This window comes from Macrobrachium rosenbergii, chromosome 7, assembly GCF_040412425.1.
Source record: "Macrobrachium rosenbergii isolate ZJJX-2024 chromosome 7, ASM4041242v1, whole genome shotgun sequence".
Taxonomy (NCBI): domain Eukaryota; kingdom Metazoa; phylum Arthropoda; class Malacostraca; order Decapoda; family Palaemonidae; genus Macrobrachium; species Macrobrachium rosenbergii.
In genome coordinates this window covers 22,851,605-22,871,590 of record NC_089747.1, presented here as the reverse complement: position 1 = coordinate 22,871,590, position 19,986 = coordinate 22,851,605, and the positions used below count along the sequence as shown (strand labels likewise).

Sequence of the window (19,986 nt, the reverse complement as noted above, 5' to 3'; positions counted from 1 at the left end):
ATTTCCAAATTATACACTCTCCAACAATCCCTGCAGGGGGATGGTGCCGTCAGTGCACCTCACATGGTGCATTGTAATTACTAAAGGTTGTTTGCAGAATCCTTTCAACCCCTAATTGCACCCAGTTTTTAGCCCTTCACTTACCTTCATTCCCACTGTCCTTCCCCTGTTACTGTCCAACTACTCCAACTCCCTATTTCCACTGTTTTAAGTGCTGAGTGACTGAAAGTGCCTCAGTGCTTGGCTTTATAGAGCATAAATCACACATCAAAATTATTATAATCATGTATGCATAATTTATTTTTGTATTTTATTCTCCTACACAGGCGTGCACGCAAGAATTTTCCAGATTCACAGCTAATTTTGTGTTTCTTTTGCAGAGGATAAATGACCTAAATGAGGATTTCTGTGGTATGGATGTGAACACACCATTAGGCGGTGAGCAACCTGTAGAAGGTCTTGCAATTCTCACATTCCCTACGCGTCTGACGGCTGTGGCTGCCACTTCAACGGAAGTGTACACCGTCGTCTTCCTCGGCACTTCTCAGGGACATTTAAAGAAGGTTAGGATGCAATTTTGATATCACTTCAGGATGCTTTAGGTCGTGCTTCCCCATCTTTACTTTTGACAAATTTGCATTTGGCAGCACTGTAATTTGTTGTATATCTATTGACCCTTGCTCAGTAATGGTTATATCAACGATTGTACTGTAATCAAAGGTTATACATCTGCCACCCTTTAGTAAGTGAAGTTGTTGACACTGAAGTAAAGATGAATGTTAATCATAGAAAATATATTCCTACTCGATGGACTCGTGTATTTTTTGTGATTAGAGATATATCCGTATGCAAATGTTTATTTTAAAACTTTCAATGTTATGGATGTTGTGTTGCAGGTTGTGATAGAAAACCAGAACAACGCTTTGGAATATGACGACATAGTCGTTGATGAGGATTCGCCTGTTAGGCAAGACATGTACTTCGACAAAGCCGGCGACCATCTTTATGTGATGACCGACAATAAAGTATGTACCGTACTTTATTTTTCATGTTTTCTCTTCTTTAGCACTTACTCATTTTGGTCCTCTGTTTTTTTCAGCTTTTTTCAATTGTAAGGGCTGATTAATTGTAGAGAATGTTTTCAAAATCATGTTGCATAACTTGTTGGGTATGGAGAGCCTCTTGAGAGCAACAGTACTTGACTCCAATGCACCTCCAAAACAATTGCAGAAATACAAGATATTTAACAAAAACTCATAAATTCTTTCAAATCTGAAAACTAAGTCAAGAAGGACGAGGTGGGAGAGAATATAAGAAATAATTAAAGGAAGTGAAAAGCAGTATTGGACCCTCAAAAGTAAATACAGTACAGGTAATGTCACATTGCCTGAAGAAATATATGAATGTATGTCAGCACATTACTAATCTGTATGTTCGACTCAGCCTGAGTTATGAGATAAGAGAGTCCAGCTGCATTCTTTAATCTAAGTAGCTGGGACCTTTTTATGCTAAATTTATTTTTGCCAAAACAGTAATTGACACATACAATTTTCCTGACCACTTCCTTCTAGTGTTATTTTGGGAGGGGGAGGGACTGATTGGTCTCTTTTGGTGATTCCTTAAAAAGCAAGGATGTTATCAAAATCTTTAAATATTTGGTGAGTCCTTAAAATTAATGACAATACAAGATGCTTCAAATAAACGGTATACAGTATAGCCTAACTTCCCCCGCACTAAAATCTAATAGAGAAAGCTATTTCTCGTTAAGATCACTGAAAAAAAGCAAGGAAAACAATTGTAAAACATCTACCAGATAATGAGCTCCAAACAGCAACATGACTATCCAGGAGAGGTCTTTGGACTGTGATCAGTTAGCCAAGTGTCAATAATCAGAATCAAGCAATGACATTGTGCAGTATCATGCTGTTTTTGACAATATTGATCTCTTAGCACAGTACAGTATGTGGTAGATTAAACAAAATTAAGTATGTGGACCTATAGGAGCCTGGTGGTGCAGTTTCCCCAGAAACTGAATACCCCAGTTATCTATTATGAAGCACTATCTAATCCAGTCTAATTCATGTTAGGTGTTCTGCTAGGAAAAGTTCTCATTGTGGTTGACTATATTGTAATGGTAAGTTATGTTGATAGCCATCTACAAAACTCATGTACGTACTGTATATGTATTTGTTGATTTACTGCATTTCATTAATATGAAACTCCAGAGAAAACTGAATGTTTTAAAATTATATCCACAGTGTATGTAGTATACCCGAGGGCACAGAGAAATACAGATCAATAGGCGTATAGGAACAAAATTATCTTTAATGGAGAGAAATTTGAACAAATATATACTGTTACAAAATAATGAAATTTCACTCACCGTCAGGATCCAGACAGTAATACCATTACAATAAAGCTCCCAAATTAGAGCCCTTGGAGGCAACATTTAATATATTTCTTAGTATTGTTGATTTCTTGAAATTGTTCTTTGTTTGAAGAGTTTGATTCACTGGAATTTTCTTTCCACAATTTTGATACATTGTAGCCTTTTGTACCAGTCAATTAATTTTTTTCCTTAACATTACATTTCTTTTTCACCTTTTCGTGCTTGTTTTCTGTACCAGATATCGAAGGTAAAAGCACAAGAATGCAGTATTTATGAGGGATGTAACCAGTGTCTTGGGGCAAGAGACCCTTACTGTGGATGGTGTTCTTTGGAGAACAAATGCTCCCTTCGGAGGGACTGCCGCGATGCCACGCAGGACCCTCAGCATTGGGTCAGCTACAAGACTGGGCGATGTACCACCATCACTCAGGTCATGCCTGACAAGCTGCAGAGGACTACTGCCAGAACAGTAAGAGTCTAATATCTTAAAACAATCTTTTTATTTATGTTTTACAGAAAAGTATAATGGATTATGTATTTATGATGCAAGTGCTTTCATGTCTTTGGGTTGGATTTTGTAGTTAATGGGGTACTTAGAACCCAGAATTGCTATAATTGTAATTCAGAAAATTTATTTTTAAATAAGGATGTGTTAAACCCTACCTATACTCCAACAGCTTTCTTTGATGATTGACAATCTCCCGTCTGTGGAAGGCTCCTTACAATGTGTATTTAGTGCCATGAACAAAGATTTAACCACCGAGGCAAAGCGCACAGCACAAGGAGTTTCTTGTACTACTCCAAGAAATGATATGTTACCTGATATACCCCAAAATGAACGTGAGTACTCTACATCCTGTAGAATCAAATACTGTACAACCTGATACAGTATTACATTTTGAATTTTGTAGTTAATTATCACCATCTGGAGTATTTGTTAATTCTAGATCTTTTTTCAGGCCTTTGAAAAGATCAATGTTAGGATCATTTTTCTCAGATCTTAATCATTCCAATTTAGTTTGAAAATCAAGGTAACACAAACAAGCTGTTATGAACTTTGTATATTGTTGACATTCAGATTCCACTGTTTCTTGGTGTGTTCGTTTATAGATAAATTTGCAACGTTTTTGAAGTTAAATTATGAGAATTACCATATGCGGTACTTTGACAGCGTTCATGTTAAGAGCAGTGTGCTTCTTATAATGATCTGTGCATTATTTATTGCAGGCTATGTTTATCTGTGTATCTCTTCAGTATTATCTTACTACTGGAATATATTGTTCTGTGAAAAACTTAGTGGTTAAGACAGAGATAGTTTTGCCATTTTATATTCAATATAATATTATTATTTTTCAGATCATTTCACAGCCAAACTCTCTGTTCGAAAGTCTGAGGGACCTGAATTTGTTTCCACAAACTTTACTTTCTTTGACTGCAATACATATAGTTCCTGTACGGAGTGTGTTTCATCTCCCTTCCCTTGTGACTGGTGTGTGGATGGGCACAGGTGCACTCATGATTCAGCAGAGAATTGTAGAAATGATGTTTTGGTCAATGGTGTAAATGTGAGTTTGTAATCCTTTAAGTTTTTCCTTAGATGTGAAAAGAAAATTTGTTCAATTTTATTACATTTGCTTTCAATTGGTAGTACAAAAACAAAGAGAAAGTTTTGCATCTTTTTAATGAGACTCTGTATTTCAGCGAGTTGGACCAAGTATTCGAAGCGGTCCCTCATTCTGTCCAAGAATCACGTTTGTAGAGAGTAAAGAAATTCTTGTTTCGTCTGGTACCGATAAGTCAATCAAAGTCAAGGTTGATAATATTGCTGTAAGTAGAGTGTCATTTTTTCTTTGTTGTCATTTGGGACTTTAGTATTATTGTACACAATATTTTATGTTCCCTTAATTATACTGTATATTTTTTTCAAATTTAAATCTTGTATACATCTGTCAGTAGTAGGCTTGGCATTTTAATAACTTAGTTTTTTTTATTTCAGCAATTCATCACACAGACAAGGTTTGTGTGTCAGTTTAACATTGAAGGCCGTGTAACAAGTGTTAATGCAAATCTTTTAAGTGATACCATCTACTGTGATCGAATGGAGTTTGCTTACACAACAGCTGCTCCATCTACCAATGCTACTTTTGCAGTTATCTGGGGAGGATCTAAGCCCCTGGATAATCCTGACAACATTCATGGTAGGCATCTTTTATATTTAAGGGGTTATTAAAAGCACTGCATTCCTTTATTTGTGTAAAATATAACAAAATCATTCTTGTATTCTCTTGAAATTTAACAAAAGCTAGTGAGAACTGTAGAAATCTTTTCTAAACAAATTTGAGGTGTCATGATATTCATTTCAATTTTCATTACAGTCTTGGTGTACCAGTGTCACTTAATGGCAGACAATTGCGGCATGTGCCTAAGTCTTCCAGAGAGGTATCAGTGTGGTTGGTGTCAGTCTACAGGAAGATGTGAAGTTCAAGATCAGTGTTCTGGTGGATCTTGGCTAGACCGAGATCGCACTTGTCCTAACATAAACATCACAGATTTCCATCCTAAGAGTGGCCCTTGGGATGGAGGAACTAATGTTACAATTGAAGGTAAGAATATAAATATATTAGGTGTAAGTTTACATGTTACGCACCGATTAAGAATTTCTTGTGATACACTTCGTATTGTTGGGAGTTCATGCAACATATTAATTGGGAATTAGCATTTTAGTTGATGATAGAATCTTCATTGTGTTGTACACCACGTTTCAGACAGCACCGATGGAGCATCCAGGGATATATATACTGAGATGAGTTATAGCACAGGGGATGAAGCAGATGAAGCAGATGATAAACCTCCACCAGAAAGAAAAGTGGTTGGAGCTGCTGAACTTGAAAATTCCAAAGTTGGCAGTCTTACTCTTGTTGAATTTAGATACATGTTGAATAACTATACAGCTGCCTTAATGACAGATCTTTTGGAAGGTTTTAGGATAGAAATATCTGAGGAGATTAGGAGGTTAGGGGATAAAATAGAACATCTAGAAAGAACATTAGCTTCTGCCATTATTAGGTGTCCTTGAGTAGAATTTTCCTCTGGCTAAACTAAATTTAGTCACTTGTTGGAAATAAAAAGTCATATGTTGGTCAGTAAGACTTAGAAATTTGGATATTTTGGATGGCTCCCCAGGTAACCTGTTACCCTACTAGTTAGAGTCTGTTCTTAGACTTCCGTATTTTACTGGCTATAATTCTACATGTTCTTAGCCTTCTGTATTTTACTGGATATAATTCTACAAGGATCTTTTTCATTCTCATAGTTTTGTGTCATTTCTAGTACTATCTAATTTAGTCAGTTTGAAACAGTATTTGTAGCAATATTATGTCTTTACTCTAAGACGAAACATTATTACTCAGATTAGTGGATAGGTTTTTTATACTTACAAACAAATGTACAGTAGATTCAGCAGTTGTAAGGATGATGCAAATCTTTAAAAGGAATGTAAGACAATAAGGCATTAAAGCTTAAAATGCAATATGCAGTGCTGTACTAGTGTACAGTACCCGTAATTGTGTTTATCCACCATTACTAGTGTGTATTTTATAAAAGTTAAAGAAAATTGTAAAGAATTTGGAACTTGAGGAAGCCAAATACAAATCCTGTCATATGATATGTCTGTCACACCTTCAAAAACTATGAATGTTTCTGAAAATTACTGAGGCAGTATATATAACAATTTTTCTCTGCAACATTTAAAAAAAAATATTCTGCCCCCAGCCTTGTAAAGTTGAATAGAAAAATTTGCCAGGTGCGAGTTTACTGTACTATTACTGTATTATATTGGTAAATACTAATTTACAGCTATATTTTCACCACACTACATAACATGAGTTGGTTACGTCAGTGCAAATGACTTAAATATTTTCTTATTAACACTTATTAAAAGTAAGTTACTTAGTTCAGTAGCGGAAAGATTTTGTTATTCTGTACTTAATTCTCAAGTAGAATGTAGCAGAAACTTATTTTTCTTCATATATTCTAGTTTATTATATGAATGTATCCATGATGCTTACCTACAATAAAGTGCACAAAGTACAATTGAAATTTTCAATCATTATCAACTTAAAATGATTATATTTGAAGTGTATTGGATTTCTGTGAATTGTGATAAAAAATTTATCTTACAAATGAAAAAATCAATTTTGTGTGATTCCTTGGATAAAGATAATGAATCATACTCATCCTGTTAAGTAAAACCGAGCCATATCTTAGTGTAGCTGTAAAATATTTAATGTTGGTTCTTTATACTGAAAAAGACGTTAGTGAAGCGTACATTTATGAATCTCTTGTTAATAGTGGATACTTGTGTTCCATGTCAGCATTTTGTGATATTAGATCCTAACATACAATTGAACTGGAAGCTACACTGTAATTCTGGAAAAGCTTGATATATAATTTACAAGAAAGGCGACAATGATGTAATGAGTTGGTCAAAATTAATAACTGAAAGACATTTGCTTGGACATTTTGTAATCCAGTTTTTGGTTAAATTTTTTTTTTTTTTTTCAAAAGGTCTTTCAATGAAATATTATCATTTTTTTGATTGGTTGAAACCTTTTACTTTTGTGACTGAAGTACTGTACATGTGAGGTCATGGCATTGAAGTATAATTCATTCGACATATACTGTGCAAACACTGGTACATAGTTGTGCCATCAGGAAAATCATATTTTTGTAGGGAAAATGTTAAAATATAACATTTGGACCAGTGGTCTAAAGATTAGGCTTTAATAAAAAACATCAACACCAATTGAGGTTATTTATGTGTATTCATCAGTTGAAATTTAATGAGAATATGATCATTGTATGCAATTATGCTGGAATACAGTTTTGAAGCAATTCATGAAACTTTTAGCCACATGGAAGCCTCCATACTGTATAAGTAAAAAAGTACTGTACAGTGTGTGGAAACCTCTAATAGAGTTTCAATCATTTGTTGACGTTAGATGAATGTGCATGGTGCTAGCTGTGAGTTCACATACTTAACCTTAGAGTCTAACCACTTCTTTTCAGGCATGATTATTATGACTGCTTATAATTATTTTTCATTGTTGCAAATTAATATGCATGATTTTATTTGCAGTTGCTGCATCCGGTCTGTCCTAGTATCTGTCGGCGCAGCTCCATTTTATAACATGAAAAGCAAAATCTTTCAGCGCCTGCAATTGACTAACTCTGCATGATGTACTTTTCAGGAATCAACTTGGGTAAAGACATAGACGACATTTACGAAGGTATAACTGTTGCTGGAATAACTTGCCAACCTTATCGCAATTCATACATCAAGACTAAGCAAGTTACTTGTATGGTTGATAGTCCTGGGGTAAATGACTACAAAGAAGGACCAATAGTTGTGAAGGTATGTGAGATGGTTTTAGTTGTTAAACAGGGTATATTTTTTTTCTGAAAATGAGACCAGCCATTTACAGTCGCAGGCATGAAGGAGTTGCACTTATTGTCTGTAAGTGGTGTTTATTGATTTATGCAGTACTATGCTGAACAAATTTTTTTTCTTTGTGGGTGTTTGTTACTGTATTCTGTACATGGATTTTGTTGAAAAGAGATGTTAGAGTAATTGAAATTAGGTAGATGTTAGAAATGTCCATTCAAGCTATTCTCTCTGTCTCCATTTTGTAAAAAACTATATAAAAGTGCATGATATTACCAGTTAAGTTGTAAAATTAGTATTTTTTTATATTGCTTACATTGTTCTTGATTTCTACTTACTTCTGTTACTTATGTTGTTTTATAGTTTATAAGCTCTTCCATTGCTTTTTTTTTTTTCAGGTTGCTAGAGAATACCGTGGGGAATCATTACAAAAGTACCGTTTTGTCAATCCAGAAATTACAGACTTGACTCCTGAGTCAGGACCCAAATCTGGCGGGACTCTTCTTCATATCATTGGAAAGCACATGAACGCTGGTAGTCGCATTGAAGCAAAAATTAGTGGACGCCCATGTAAAATACAGAGGTATGTGGGTGTTTTCAAGTTGTCTGTTTTTTTACAGCTTTTCTTTCCTCTTTCTTGTGTCTGTTGTTATTATCAGTTGTTATTGTAGATTGGAACACTCCTCATAGTACACATCAATTTTTTGTCAACATGAGTTGGATTTATGCATGTAACTTTATTTTATTTCTTAATTTGGGAAATTTTGTTACTTGAAGGGTTTAGTTCCATCTTGTGTAAAGGAGTTTAAAATACAGTTATGTAAGCATTGATTTGCTATTGAAATACAAGAGGTCTTCCCTTTTTTATGCTGTCTTACTATAAACTTAGTGGTTAAGAGCTTTTTTTTATTACCTTAATGATCAGATTAAATAACTAAATAACAATAATTATATTATATTTTCTTCAGATTTTTTTCTCATTCATTTGATCAGCTTAACTATGGGAACCTTAGGTTTGTCTGTTTGGAATATGAATGAGATTGCTAATACATTTCAGTGTGTTTGTAATGATCTTTCATCTTGTTTCCTCCAGTACAAATGCTACTGTTGCCACATGCATCACATCATCATCATCCAGTCTCCAGAAAAGTGAAATTGAGATGACTTTTGATAATGGACGACGTAGCCTTCTTGGGAAGTATTTCACATATGTAGAAGACCCTACAATCCAGTCAGTGAAGTCTGGAAGAGCTGGACAAGCCGGACTTGTGAGTATAGAATCTCTTAGTTTTATAATTTTGTATACTAGTGTTCATGTACACATGTATTCTAGTAAATAAAGAATTAGCTTCAGTGCTGTTGGTTATTACTTGATGCACCTTATTCATTGATATGGAGGGAATATAGTTCTTTGTTGAAAACAGGTGCAATTGAAAGCAGCAGCAGTTTTTGCAGGCTTCTCTTTTTTTTTCTTTTTCCTGTTAGTTTACATGAGAAATGTTCAAAGTGCTGCAGGTTTGTGGACTTTAATTAATGGGTAAAGGAGGTACGGTACAGAAATTAGGTTAATATATATATGTCGTGAATACTATTGGCAATTAATTATATGAATTAATTTTCTTTTACAGAGAAATGGACCTAGGGGTATACCAAAAGGTGGAATTATTATAACAGTTGATGGAACAAACTTTAATGTCATTAAGGAGCCAAAGATGTATGTGGTATACAGGGAAAAGGAGTACACTAGTGTAAGTAATTTATTAAAAAAAAAAAAACTTGCATGATGATGCTTCTGATCTTATGAATCACTCAGTGAAAATTTACTGTCTTAGCTGGAAAGTGGTTTTGCCGTTTGTTTTGCTCAGATAACAAAGTATTTTGGCTATTGGCTTTACAAAATATCATTCTTTTTCCCCTACAGCCATGCGAAGTAAAGAATTCCACACGGATGGAATGCTTGTCTCCAGAGATTTCCAACATTGCAAATGAACAAATAAATGATGAAAATGGAATGAGGCTTGACTATGGTTTCATCATGGATCATGTTAAAGCTGTGCGTGATCTAAGTCGATCAGGATTTCCTGACTTTATAGTATACCCAGATCCATTGTACTTCCCATTTGAAGATGAAGACCAGGTATGGATTATTCATTAGTTTAGTTATTTGAAAAATAGTGCTTATTTTTTTACTAAAAAATATTTTAAATAATTCTGAACTTTTTCTCTGAAGCAGTAAGGTTTTTATTTCCAAGAAACTAAGTTTCTCTTTTCTTTGCTAGATTAAGCTTTACAAATCAGATTACCTAACTATCAATGGGAAAAATCTGGATCGCGCATCTCAAGAGATTGATGTGAAAGTGCACATTGGTGAGGATTACTGCAATGTTACTTCACTTTCAAGATCCCAGTTAACTTGCCGCCCCCCTAAGGAACAGCCTCCATCTCAAGATGAAAATCATCTGCCCCAGGTTGTTGTAAGTATGAAGTGAAATATTTTGTGGTAGTATTCTTTCTGTCTTCTTGTGAATGACGTTCACTGAAATGCTTCCTCGTAACCCATATGAATTTTAGATATTCCTTTGTTGAATATCATTAGAGTGATATTATAGCTAAATTGTTTTACATTAAATCTACTTGACATGCATCATGCTTCAGTTGCTGTTATCGAAAGTACACAAGAGGCATATAATTGAATCACTTACTTTGTGGTTATACAATCTTGTTCACAGATTCTTCATTGTAAAAGTTTTATGATTATATATGTAAGAAACTCTGCTGTTCATTATGAATTTTGCATGCTAGGATGTCTTTGTTGTTAAAGTAAAATTCCACTGTCATTTCCTATTAACAACTTTGCAAAGTATATTGAATTTGAGCTTAAATTTCAGGTAATTGTTGGTGAAAAGCTAAGGTACCAAATTGGACGCTTGAAGTATGCAAGCATAACTGATGTTGGCACACTGTCAAAGAAGCTGATTATTGGTTTATCTGTTGGTGCTGTTGTATTGATTCTCATCCTGGTGGTTTGTCTGATTGTATATCGTCAAAAGAGTAATCAGAATTCAAGGGTGCTCAAGAGTATGCAAGAGCAGATGGATATCTTGGAACTGAGGGTGGCAGCCGAGTGCAAAGAAGGTAGGTTCGTCAGAAAATTAAAAATAAACTATGGCATTTTACTGTTGTCATTTGTGACTTGTAAATATTCACTATTTGTATCATTACCTTCAATATATTTACAGTTCTAAATTTGACAGGAATGTAGTGTAGAAACAAAGATTGTAAGGTAATTGTTTATAACAACAAACTTCAAGCTCATGCAGGGAGAATGAAGAATGTTAATATTTAAATATGTTATGAATAATGGAGTATATAAAATGGTTAACTATAAAACACAAACAATACATATTGAAGAAAAACTCTTTATCCCATTTTTGTTCTTGTGTGTGAAGTTTTTAATATATATTTCTGTCATGTTTTAGCATTTGCTGAGCTGCAAACTGAGATGACTGACCTTACAAGCGACCTCATTGGTGGTGGCATTCCATTCTTGGAGTATCGTACTTACTCAATGAAGATCCTCTTCCCAAATTTGGAAGAAACCACTGTACTTCAGATGGATCGCCCAGATCTTGTACGCAAAGAAAAAGGACTAAAACTGTTTGGCCAGCTTATTATGAATAAAACTTTCTTACTCTTGTTTATTCGAACGCTAGAATCCAATCGCTATTTCTCCATGAGAGATCGGTAAGTGTGCAACTAGGAGATAGTTTTATAAGCTTTTGACTAAATTTTTGTTATTTTACATATTTTTTGCAAAATGGTGAGTTATAAACCTTCATATGTCACTAAGTTATTGATAGGATTTATTATTTTATGTAGTCTCAAATTTATGTAATTTAATTTAGAATAAATCAGATTTTGTATACAGTAGTACTAAGTAATTGTGATATTTCTTTCAGAGTAAATGTTGCATCATTAATTATGGTGGCACTGCAGGGTAAGATGGAATATTGCTCTGACATTTTGAAGACTTTATTAGCAGAGCTTATTGAGAAGTGTATTGAAGGCAAGATCCATCCAAAGCTTTTGTTCAGAAGGTATGGTGTCATTTATGCCAGTAACATTGGTATTTTAAATGTTTCCTTGAAATATCATCAATTATCATGGGTTTTTCTCATTTTATTCAGCTGAGTGTGTATGTTGTAGTTGTAACATATTTCCCCTTATATTTTGTAACACTTTTCTAAAATTGAGTTGGGTAGGTTTATCCTTCATGTGTATTTCTTCTATATGTTGCTAAAATAGTAATGAATTTTCCTCAGAACTGAGAGCGTGGCAGAAAAAATGTTGTCTTCTTGGTTCACTTTCCTCTTGTACAAGTTTCTGAAGGAGTGTGCAGGAGAACCTTTGTACATGTTGTTTAGAGCAATCAAACAACAAGTAGACAAAGGTCCTGTGGATGCAGTAACTTCAGAAGCTCGATACTCACTGTCAGAAGAGAAGCTTATTCGACAAAGTATTGACTTCAAGGAGATGGTAAGAGGTTTTTTATTTGCTTGCCATTGTAAGTGAAGATGAACTGTTTATATGTAGTGTCATAGCTCATTGTGTTTCTCAAATTGCCATAGTTTTTCTGAAAATTCAAATTCTGTATCTTGTCCATATGAAGGCAAATTGTAATTAATATTTGCTCCTTGATATTGCAGACTGTTTATGTGTCTATGTGCAACTTGTATATGAGTGGAGTTGATGGACCTATGGAAGGTGGTGAAACTCCAGTCAAGGTGTTGGATTGTGACACAATCTCTCAGGTCAAAGAAAAATCCTTAGACGCAATTTACCGTTCTTATCCATACTCTCAGCGGCCACGTAGAGAAGACTTAGACCTTGAATGGCGCACTGGGACTTCTGGTGAGCTTATTGTGTTTTCTTTACAGTGTTAATTACTATCTTGAATAATCAACTTGCTGATTGAAATATAGTTCAATAACAATATGGTACTTTTCAATTTAGTGTAGTATTTTAACAAAGTTTTTTTTTTTGTTGCAGGCCGTCTAATTTTATATGATGAAGACACCACAACCCGGCCAGAAGGGGGTTGGAAAAAACTCAATACTCTGGGTCATTATAATGTTCCAGATTTGGCTCAACTTACATTGATACCAAAACAGTCGTCCATCTATAATTATATGTCTATACTCTCTGATAAATCTGATAAATCTCATCATAAATATGAAACGCTCAATTTGAGCAAATTTAGTTCTGCCAGTCCACCCTTGTCACGAGCAACCTCTCCCTTAAACCATGATAACGAAGCAGGGGTCAAGGTAGGAACGAAGGTCTGTTATTCCATAAAACAGGTTAGAACCATTTTCCTTTTTGATATTTCATTTTTGTTTTTGGTTTTGAGTGCAATATTTGTGGTTATTTTTCACAGATTTGTTCCTTGCTTTACTATATGTTTGTCTGATGTATCTCATGCTCTTGATAATTAGAAAATTGCATCTTAAGTATGATTGACTTTTGAGTGAATATATCAGTAATTTTTTGATGTTCGTAACTTTTTGTGGTCATTGTTTTAAACTTTAACATTGGAAGTAGAGGAATAACAGCAAATAACTTTGGCATCTTGTGTAAGTTTCAAATTTGATATGTATATATAATTCTTTACTGTAACATAGTGTGGCTTGAACAGAAAAGTCCAGTGATAGAAAAAAAAATGGGAAATAAGAAACCTAGACATCAGATTTTAAATAGTTGAAGAAACCAAACACTTCAAGAATAATTTGTTACATTACAAAGGAAAGGGATTTGAACTGTGCCATTAATTAGCTAAGCAAGCCTCCACAGAGTAGAATGCCTTTGCTTTTTGGTAGGGATGACTGAGTGAACCCAACAGATGAAAATTCAGATTAAAACTTAGACAAAGACAAAAAACCTAGAATCTTTTTGTCAGAGCCACCTACAAAGTTGAGAATAAGTAGTGAGTGTAATGGTCTTGAAATTATTGTTGCCCAAAGACGTTAAAGATTTATTTTTTTCCAAATTTAATTGTATATAAGTGAAATGAAAATATTTTGTTGCATGTGATACATTAATTTATTATAATAATAAATTTTAAACATGAATTTATTTCATAATATTTATAAACACAGGTTGGCCTGTATTATTCTAGGTTTTCTGCAGTTTTTTTTTTTTTTTTTTTTTTTTTTAGAACTGGTTTTGTTAGAATGATTTTTTTCATGTTTTCCTAATGTAAAGTAGCTTCAGAAGATTTGTAGTTTGAATGAAAAATGAATTCCAGTTCGGTCACATATGGATACAAGAGCAAACTAAAGCAGTAATGAACAAAGACTACACCTAATTCTATTGTAATGATAAGACTAATCGTTATAAGTTACCTCTGAAAAAAAACTAGTAACCGCAAACTGAATATCCTACAAAAGGAAGTAGAAATCCAGTGTATTTATTCAGTGGCACAGCTAATCCAGTCTATGTGATTGAATATGAAATGTGAATAAACCTCATTTGTATCTTAAAATTAAAGAATTGACATATTAAAGAATAATAATTATATCACATTGCTATAAAGAGAGTAGTTTCAATTGAAATAAATTGCTCAGCCATGGAAGAGGAAAGTCCCAGTTTGTATTTCTTCAAGAAAAATTGTCTTTATATGGGCTGCATCAAATTAGTATAGCTTATGTCATTTCTGCTAGTATTTTCAGGAATCAGGAGAGTTAAAACTTGAATTTTACACTCTGTTTTTTTTTCAGGTTTTGTGCTATAACTTTGTTGAGTTTTTTTCTGTTTTTTCAATATATGTACATAGTCTATCAAAGCTAGGTTCAGTGTAGTATAACCTTTAGCCTTTTGGACCTTCACTGTAATTAATACATTCCCTTTGGTCTTTCTAAGTATCCGTGTAGTTTCAGTTTACCAAGTAACAATTTTCATGCCTCGTGTAACAACAGATCTTGCCATGGTAACAAATTCTGATTAGACCTCTGTATAATAATAAAAAAAATAAGTTAGCTTAGCTTGTCATAGGGATTTGTTAGGAATCACTATGAGTTCAAATATGAAAAATGTGGCTGTTAGTGGGATTGGGGAGCTGGAACCAACCCTTAAGGCTATGTTGATCATCTCCTTGTAATGATAGAACTAAAGATATGACACTTGGCACCATTACCATCATACATGTACAGCATTAGTAATGTCATTGAAGTTGTGAAAAGGGAAGCTTGGAAGCAAAGACAGTACTGGCATTGTATTTTTAAATATTTAGAATCATTCACTGCAAATAATGGAGAGGTAGCAGTGTCAGATTGGCTAATTAGTACTTAGTTCCTCATAATGCACCATTGACTACACCACTTGCTGGCCTTTTTCTGATATGTTAAGGGTAAGGGTAGGAGCGCCATCATTTTGTATGCAGGGGTAGTCAGTACAGTAATTCCAACAAGAGCAGAATTTTCTGCATGCTGAACTGTCTGTACTGTCATATTTTCTAGACTAAGATAGCAGGCTAAAAACAACAAAGGTTCCAGAAAACTATCATGGGGAATATTAATAGGAACTGTTGATCAAAAAAAACATATATTTAGTTCAAAAACTAACTTGAGTTTATACATAAGAGCCTTATCATTTACTAAGTGAGAGGAAGCAGTAAAATCAGTTACAAGAAGTCTGTATTCACATCCCTTGTCAAAGCAGTGTAAATTCAAGATTCTTGTCTATGAGCGTAAGATCAGCTTTTTAGTGAATTAGAGAGAATGGAAGAATGAAGAGTGCTTGTACTGTAACTATTACAGTAAACTTTTATAACACTGGAACAATTGTTGTACCATGTTATATGGAAAAATCCTCTTTAGAATCACATTTGTTATTGAAATTAGAGGGATTTATTTGTCCAACTATGGGTAGAAATTCTGTTAAGTAGGTCCAGTAAATTATCAGAAGTGAGTCAGTTTTTTATCAGCTGAAAGCAGTCATACACAAAAGCGTGTGGTATTGCTTAGCGAGACAGTGAACATGGATGTTAACACCAAGCACAAGTGTGTAGTTGGCATGAAGTCAACAGTGTTACAAGTGACTATTTTGCCTAATATAGTCATCACCATTGCTGTTGCAATAGATACAATTACATATACTGTACATTGCATTTGCAAAAAAAAAACCCTCATTGCTTAAGAGGTTTTTTCCATGACTGCCACATCAGTTTTAGAGAGGATAGTAATGATGGATGTAACATAAATAAATGAAACCAATGCATATGTTAAAGACTGAACAAAGGATGTCTTCTCTAAGCAGCCTGTTCAACACACCTTTTGCAAAATAAGAAAATGGTAATACAGAAGAAGAAATTGTATGCAAGCACTTTTGAACATAGTAAATAACCAACTGTGGCATGCCTTAGTACAGTGCCTATGTCCACCCAAGGGTTGACAACATGGTTATTTGGTTACACCACTGTGCAGTAAACAGATTGGTCTACAGGATAAGCTAGCTTATAATGTACCGTTCAGCCATACAGAAAATTAAAAAGAGGATGATCTGTTGGTTGCTCAAAACTACTCAAGATACAACAATTGTGATCTAAAGTGGTTTAATTTTTGTTGCCTTTAAGCATACTGACACTTACAATCAAGAAGCAAGTTGAGAGAGAGTAATTATGCAACCCATGGATTTTTAGTATTCAGAATTTAACAAGATTACATTCAGCCAAAATTATAACCAGTTATATATCATGTAAAAAATGTTTACATGCATGATTGATGTGCTTCTCTAATCAATTTTCTTGTAAATATTATCAAATATGATGTACAGTTCTGTTCAAAGCATAAGTCTTCATTAATTTATCACTCATTTCAGTTTTTGTGTGTATTATTGATACGCATGGCAGTTTGGTGGTTTTACATTGAGTGTTCTTTCTTTCTAGTTAATAATCTAACCAAGAGTGAGTGCCTTTCCACACTTAAGTGTTCAAGTTCTGATTATTATCGAGAGCATTTGGTACTTAATTAATTTGATAAGAAGTGTGTTATTTGATGCCATGGTTACTAACCTGTTTTTTGTCACTTAAATGATAAAGATTGTAAATAGAGAAAGTGGCAAGTCTTAACAAATCTTACTTAAAGGTACTCTACTATTCAAACATCATCATAACACCAGCTTTTTTGTAATCATGTTCAAATTCATTTAATTTTGAGAAGTCATACTCGGTCCTCAAAGTAACATAGCAAGTGGAACAATTGCTTTTTAACTACTATATTAAAGATTCAGCAAATTTTCACTTTCTTGGTGACTAATTTTTTATTTTTATTTTTTCATTTTTGTCCAGGTTTGGCATCTTGTCCGACAACAAGAGATTGAACAGCGTGAGGGAGAACGCACAAACAAGATGGTTTCAGAAATCTACCTCACTCGTCTCTTATCCACAAAGCTAACACTACAAAAGTTTGTGGATGATTTGTTTGAGACAATCTTCAGTACAGCACACAGAGGCTCTGCCCTTCCATTGGCTATAAAATATATGTTTGACTTTTTAGATGATCAAGCATTACAACATGGTATAACAGATCCAGAGGTAAGTCTTTGGCTCATTGAAACTTGCTTCAGGAATTACCAATTTCAGGAATTACCAGTTTTGAATATGCAATTTATTCACAATCCTAAGAGCTGTTTTGCATTTGTCATCAGTTATCCTCTGCAGCACATAATTCTGAATAAACATTCATAATGCCAAATAGCATTGTACTGAAAAAGTGTGTTACTTGTACAAAACTTTGCTTTATTGAAGATATGTGTGAGTGTGAAAATAGATTTTCTCTTCAGAATTGAGAGTATTCTTTCTTACAGGTCGTTCATACGTGGAAGAGTAACAGCCTTCCCCTGAGGTTTTGGGTGAATCTCATAAAAAATCCAAATTTTGTCTTCGATATACACAAGTCCAATATCGTGGATGCTTGCCTGTCAGTTGTAGCGCAGACCTTTATGGATTCGTGTTCAACATCTGATCATAGATTGGGTATGTATCCTTTAGATTTTTATCTAAATCTTATTTGAAACTCTGCAGAACCTATATACTACAGATGGTTCTGTTGTATTGTGAAAGAGGTTCCTGCTGAAGCTGTAGATAATGAATTTTTTATTTTTAGTTGACTGGTTTATGATATGTAATGTATGGATGTTATAAATATAGCTGAGAATATATTTTTTAATACTGTAAATTACCTGTTCAAAGTTTTCTCAGAAGAAAATACTGAATATATTTGTTGGCAAGGTCGTGTTATTTTTTTGTTATTGTAACATTTTCACTCATTTCATGTTGTAATTTTTCAGGTAAAGATTCACCAAGTTCTAAACTGTTATATGCCAAAGACATCCCTATCTACAAGGAATGGGTAGAGAGATATTATGCAGATATAAAGATCATGCAGCCTATCTCTGACCAAGACATGAATGCTATGTTGGCTGAAGAGTCCAGGGTGAGTAAATAAGTACTATAATACTTTTCTTTGCTGCTATTATCCTGCAAATGTGACAGATTCTTTTTATTTGCCTAAGTATGAAATTCTGTAACTCTTAGGTTCAAGGTTTTTGTTTTATATCAAGTTTCCTCATTACTGGGTTAGACAGAAACTTGAGTTTTTCCATTCATTTCTGTTGTTGAATTTCTGAGTGAATTCTTATGTGCTGTTAGTCCCCATCTGTACCTTTCTTGAGTAACAGGAACTATTATCGTTACAAGTCAAGTTGCAGAATAAGACACTGAACTCCCTAAATAAAAGGAAATTTTGATGCTTTATGGGTATACATTAAACACTTCACTATTTGAGTGCCATTAGATTTGTAAAAAAAAATTAAATAGCTTGCTATGAAAACAAAAGCACAGAAGCCTAGAGTTTATAGAAGAGGTATCAAGAAAATTTCCCAAATAATGTCTGAAATTAGACAAAATAACCTTGCATTCCAGAATTGCAGTAGGATGTCCCAGCTGTTAATAATTAAGAGCAAAATCTTAAACTTCAAAAATGGATAAACATGACCTGAGCAAAAATTCTTTTTTATTAAAATCCAAACTGGCAAAATACAAATGAAACATAATCAGGAAAGAACAGAGATAAGGCAATTATTTAAATGCCAGTGGAAGTAATCAGCTTGATCCCATAACTAGTGAGACATCTTAAGAAATTGATTGAATTATATTTATTCAAGACATATTCTTCAGAATTCCTAAAACTCTCAATATATATTGTAGTTGTTTCAATACATCACAAATAAAAGATAAGTTAGAAATTTGAATCAATCATGTTGCATCTCAAACTTCAAACGATTGATTAACAGTGCAATGAAAGTACTGTACTGTACTGACTTCATGACAAATATTATTAATGTTTATGTATCCAGAATCTTTACCTAACAATTCTAAAAGGAAGCTTACTGCATGATGCTTAGAAAAATAGTCTTGAATTAGCAAAAATGATACTAATTTCTTGTATTTGTAATCATCTGAAGATCTGTTCTACAAGTATTGGGAAAGTACATAATTATTGCCATTGTGTGGAAAACTTAAAATTAAATTAAAATTAGAGTAAAATATTCAGTAATTTAAATATATCAAAGTAAATAATAAAGACATAGGCAATTAAAGTTGAGGAAAAACATAAATCAAAATAAGGAAGATTAGAAACACAACAAAGTGTAATCTGTGTAACAAACATCACACTTATAGGTACGTAGAGTAAGGGCAAGTTGACAAATGGCTGTGAAAATCTGAAGACCACGACTTAGCACCTGCCTGATATCTTCACAGTAAATTATCTTGATAGAATCAGGAGGAGTGAAAGCCCAAGTCAAAGTAGAACAAAAGCCTGTTTAATCGTATTTCAAAAAAATATATGCATACTAATACCACCACAAACATTAACTTCAGTATTGCCATGTTACTAAACCAAGTTGATAAAAATGTTGAAAAATACAATTTATGGGGTACTCGGTTTACTTGCTATTGAAATGAACAAGCATTCTTATTCAGTTTTTAACAAATTCCTGGAAAAAATATGATTTTACAAGGAATTTTACAATACATGTGAAACCCTTGATTTTAAAAGTAAAAAAATTTTATTCAAGTAAAAAAATTCACACAGGA

At 33.6% G+C, this 19,986-nt stretch overlaps 1 protein-coding gene across 8 annotated transcripts in view; it reads left to right on the top strand.

The window, feature by feature from the left end:
- The window catches only part of PlexA (plexin A), a 117,660-nt gene that overhangs the window by 92,589 nt on the left and 5,085 nt on the right, over positions 1 to 19,986 (top strand). For 5 of the 8 annotated variants that reach the window (XM_067106826.1, XM_067106825.1, XM_067106827.1 and 2 more), the window contains exons 3-25: positions 381 to 563; positions 897 to 1,025; positions 2,628 to 2,858; positions 3,067 to 3,229; positions 3,746 to 3,954; positions 4,091 to 4,216; positions 4,386 to 4,587; positions 4,765 to 4,992; positions 7,639 to 7,802; positions 8,231 to 8,415; positions 8,926 to 9,100; positions 9,461 to 9,580; positions 9,754 to 9,969; positions 10,112 to 10,306; positions 10,721 to 10,967; positions 11,312 to 11,576; positions 11,792 to 11,929; positions 12,155 to 12,368; positions 12,539 to 12,743; positions 12,882 to 13,192; positions 17,176 to 17,421; positions 17,694 to 17,862; positions 18,177 to 18,322. In XM_067106826.1, coding sequence (XP_066962927.1) covers positions 381 to 563; positions 897 to 1,025; positions 2,628 to 2,858; positions 3,067 to 3,229; positions 3,746 to 3,954; positions 4,091 to 4,216; positions 4,386 to 4,587; positions 4,765 to 4,992; positions 7,639 to 7,802; positions 8,231 to 8,415; positions 8,926 to 9,100; positions 9,461 to 9,580; positions 9,754 to 9,969; positions 10,112 to 10,306; positions 10,721 to 10,967; positions 11,312 to 11,576; positions 11,792 to 11,929; positions 12,155 to 12,368; positions 12,539 to 12,743; positions 12,882 to 13,192; positions 17,176 to 17,421; positions 17,694 to 17,862; positions 18,177 to 18,322 — 4,467 coding nt within the window. The remainder of the gene's footprint in view (positions 1 to 380; positions 564 to 896; positions 1,026 to 2,627; positions 2,859 to 3,066; positions 3,230 to 3,745; positions 3,955 to 4,090; positions 4,217 to 4,385; positions 4,588 to 4,764; positions 4,993 to 7,638; positions 7,803 to 8,230; positions 8,416 to 8,925; positions 9,101 to 9,460; positions 9,581 to 9,753; positions 9,970 to 10,111; positions 10,307 to 10,720; positions 10,968 to 11,311; positions 11,577 to 11,791; positions 11,930 to 12,154; positions 12,369 to 12,538; positions 12,744 to 12,881; positions 13,193 to 17,175; positions 17,422 to 17,693; positions 17,863 to 18,176; positions 18,323 to 19,986) is intronic. The other 3 variants (XM_067106832.1, XM_067106833.1, XM_067106830.1) reach the window with 2 other exon arrangements.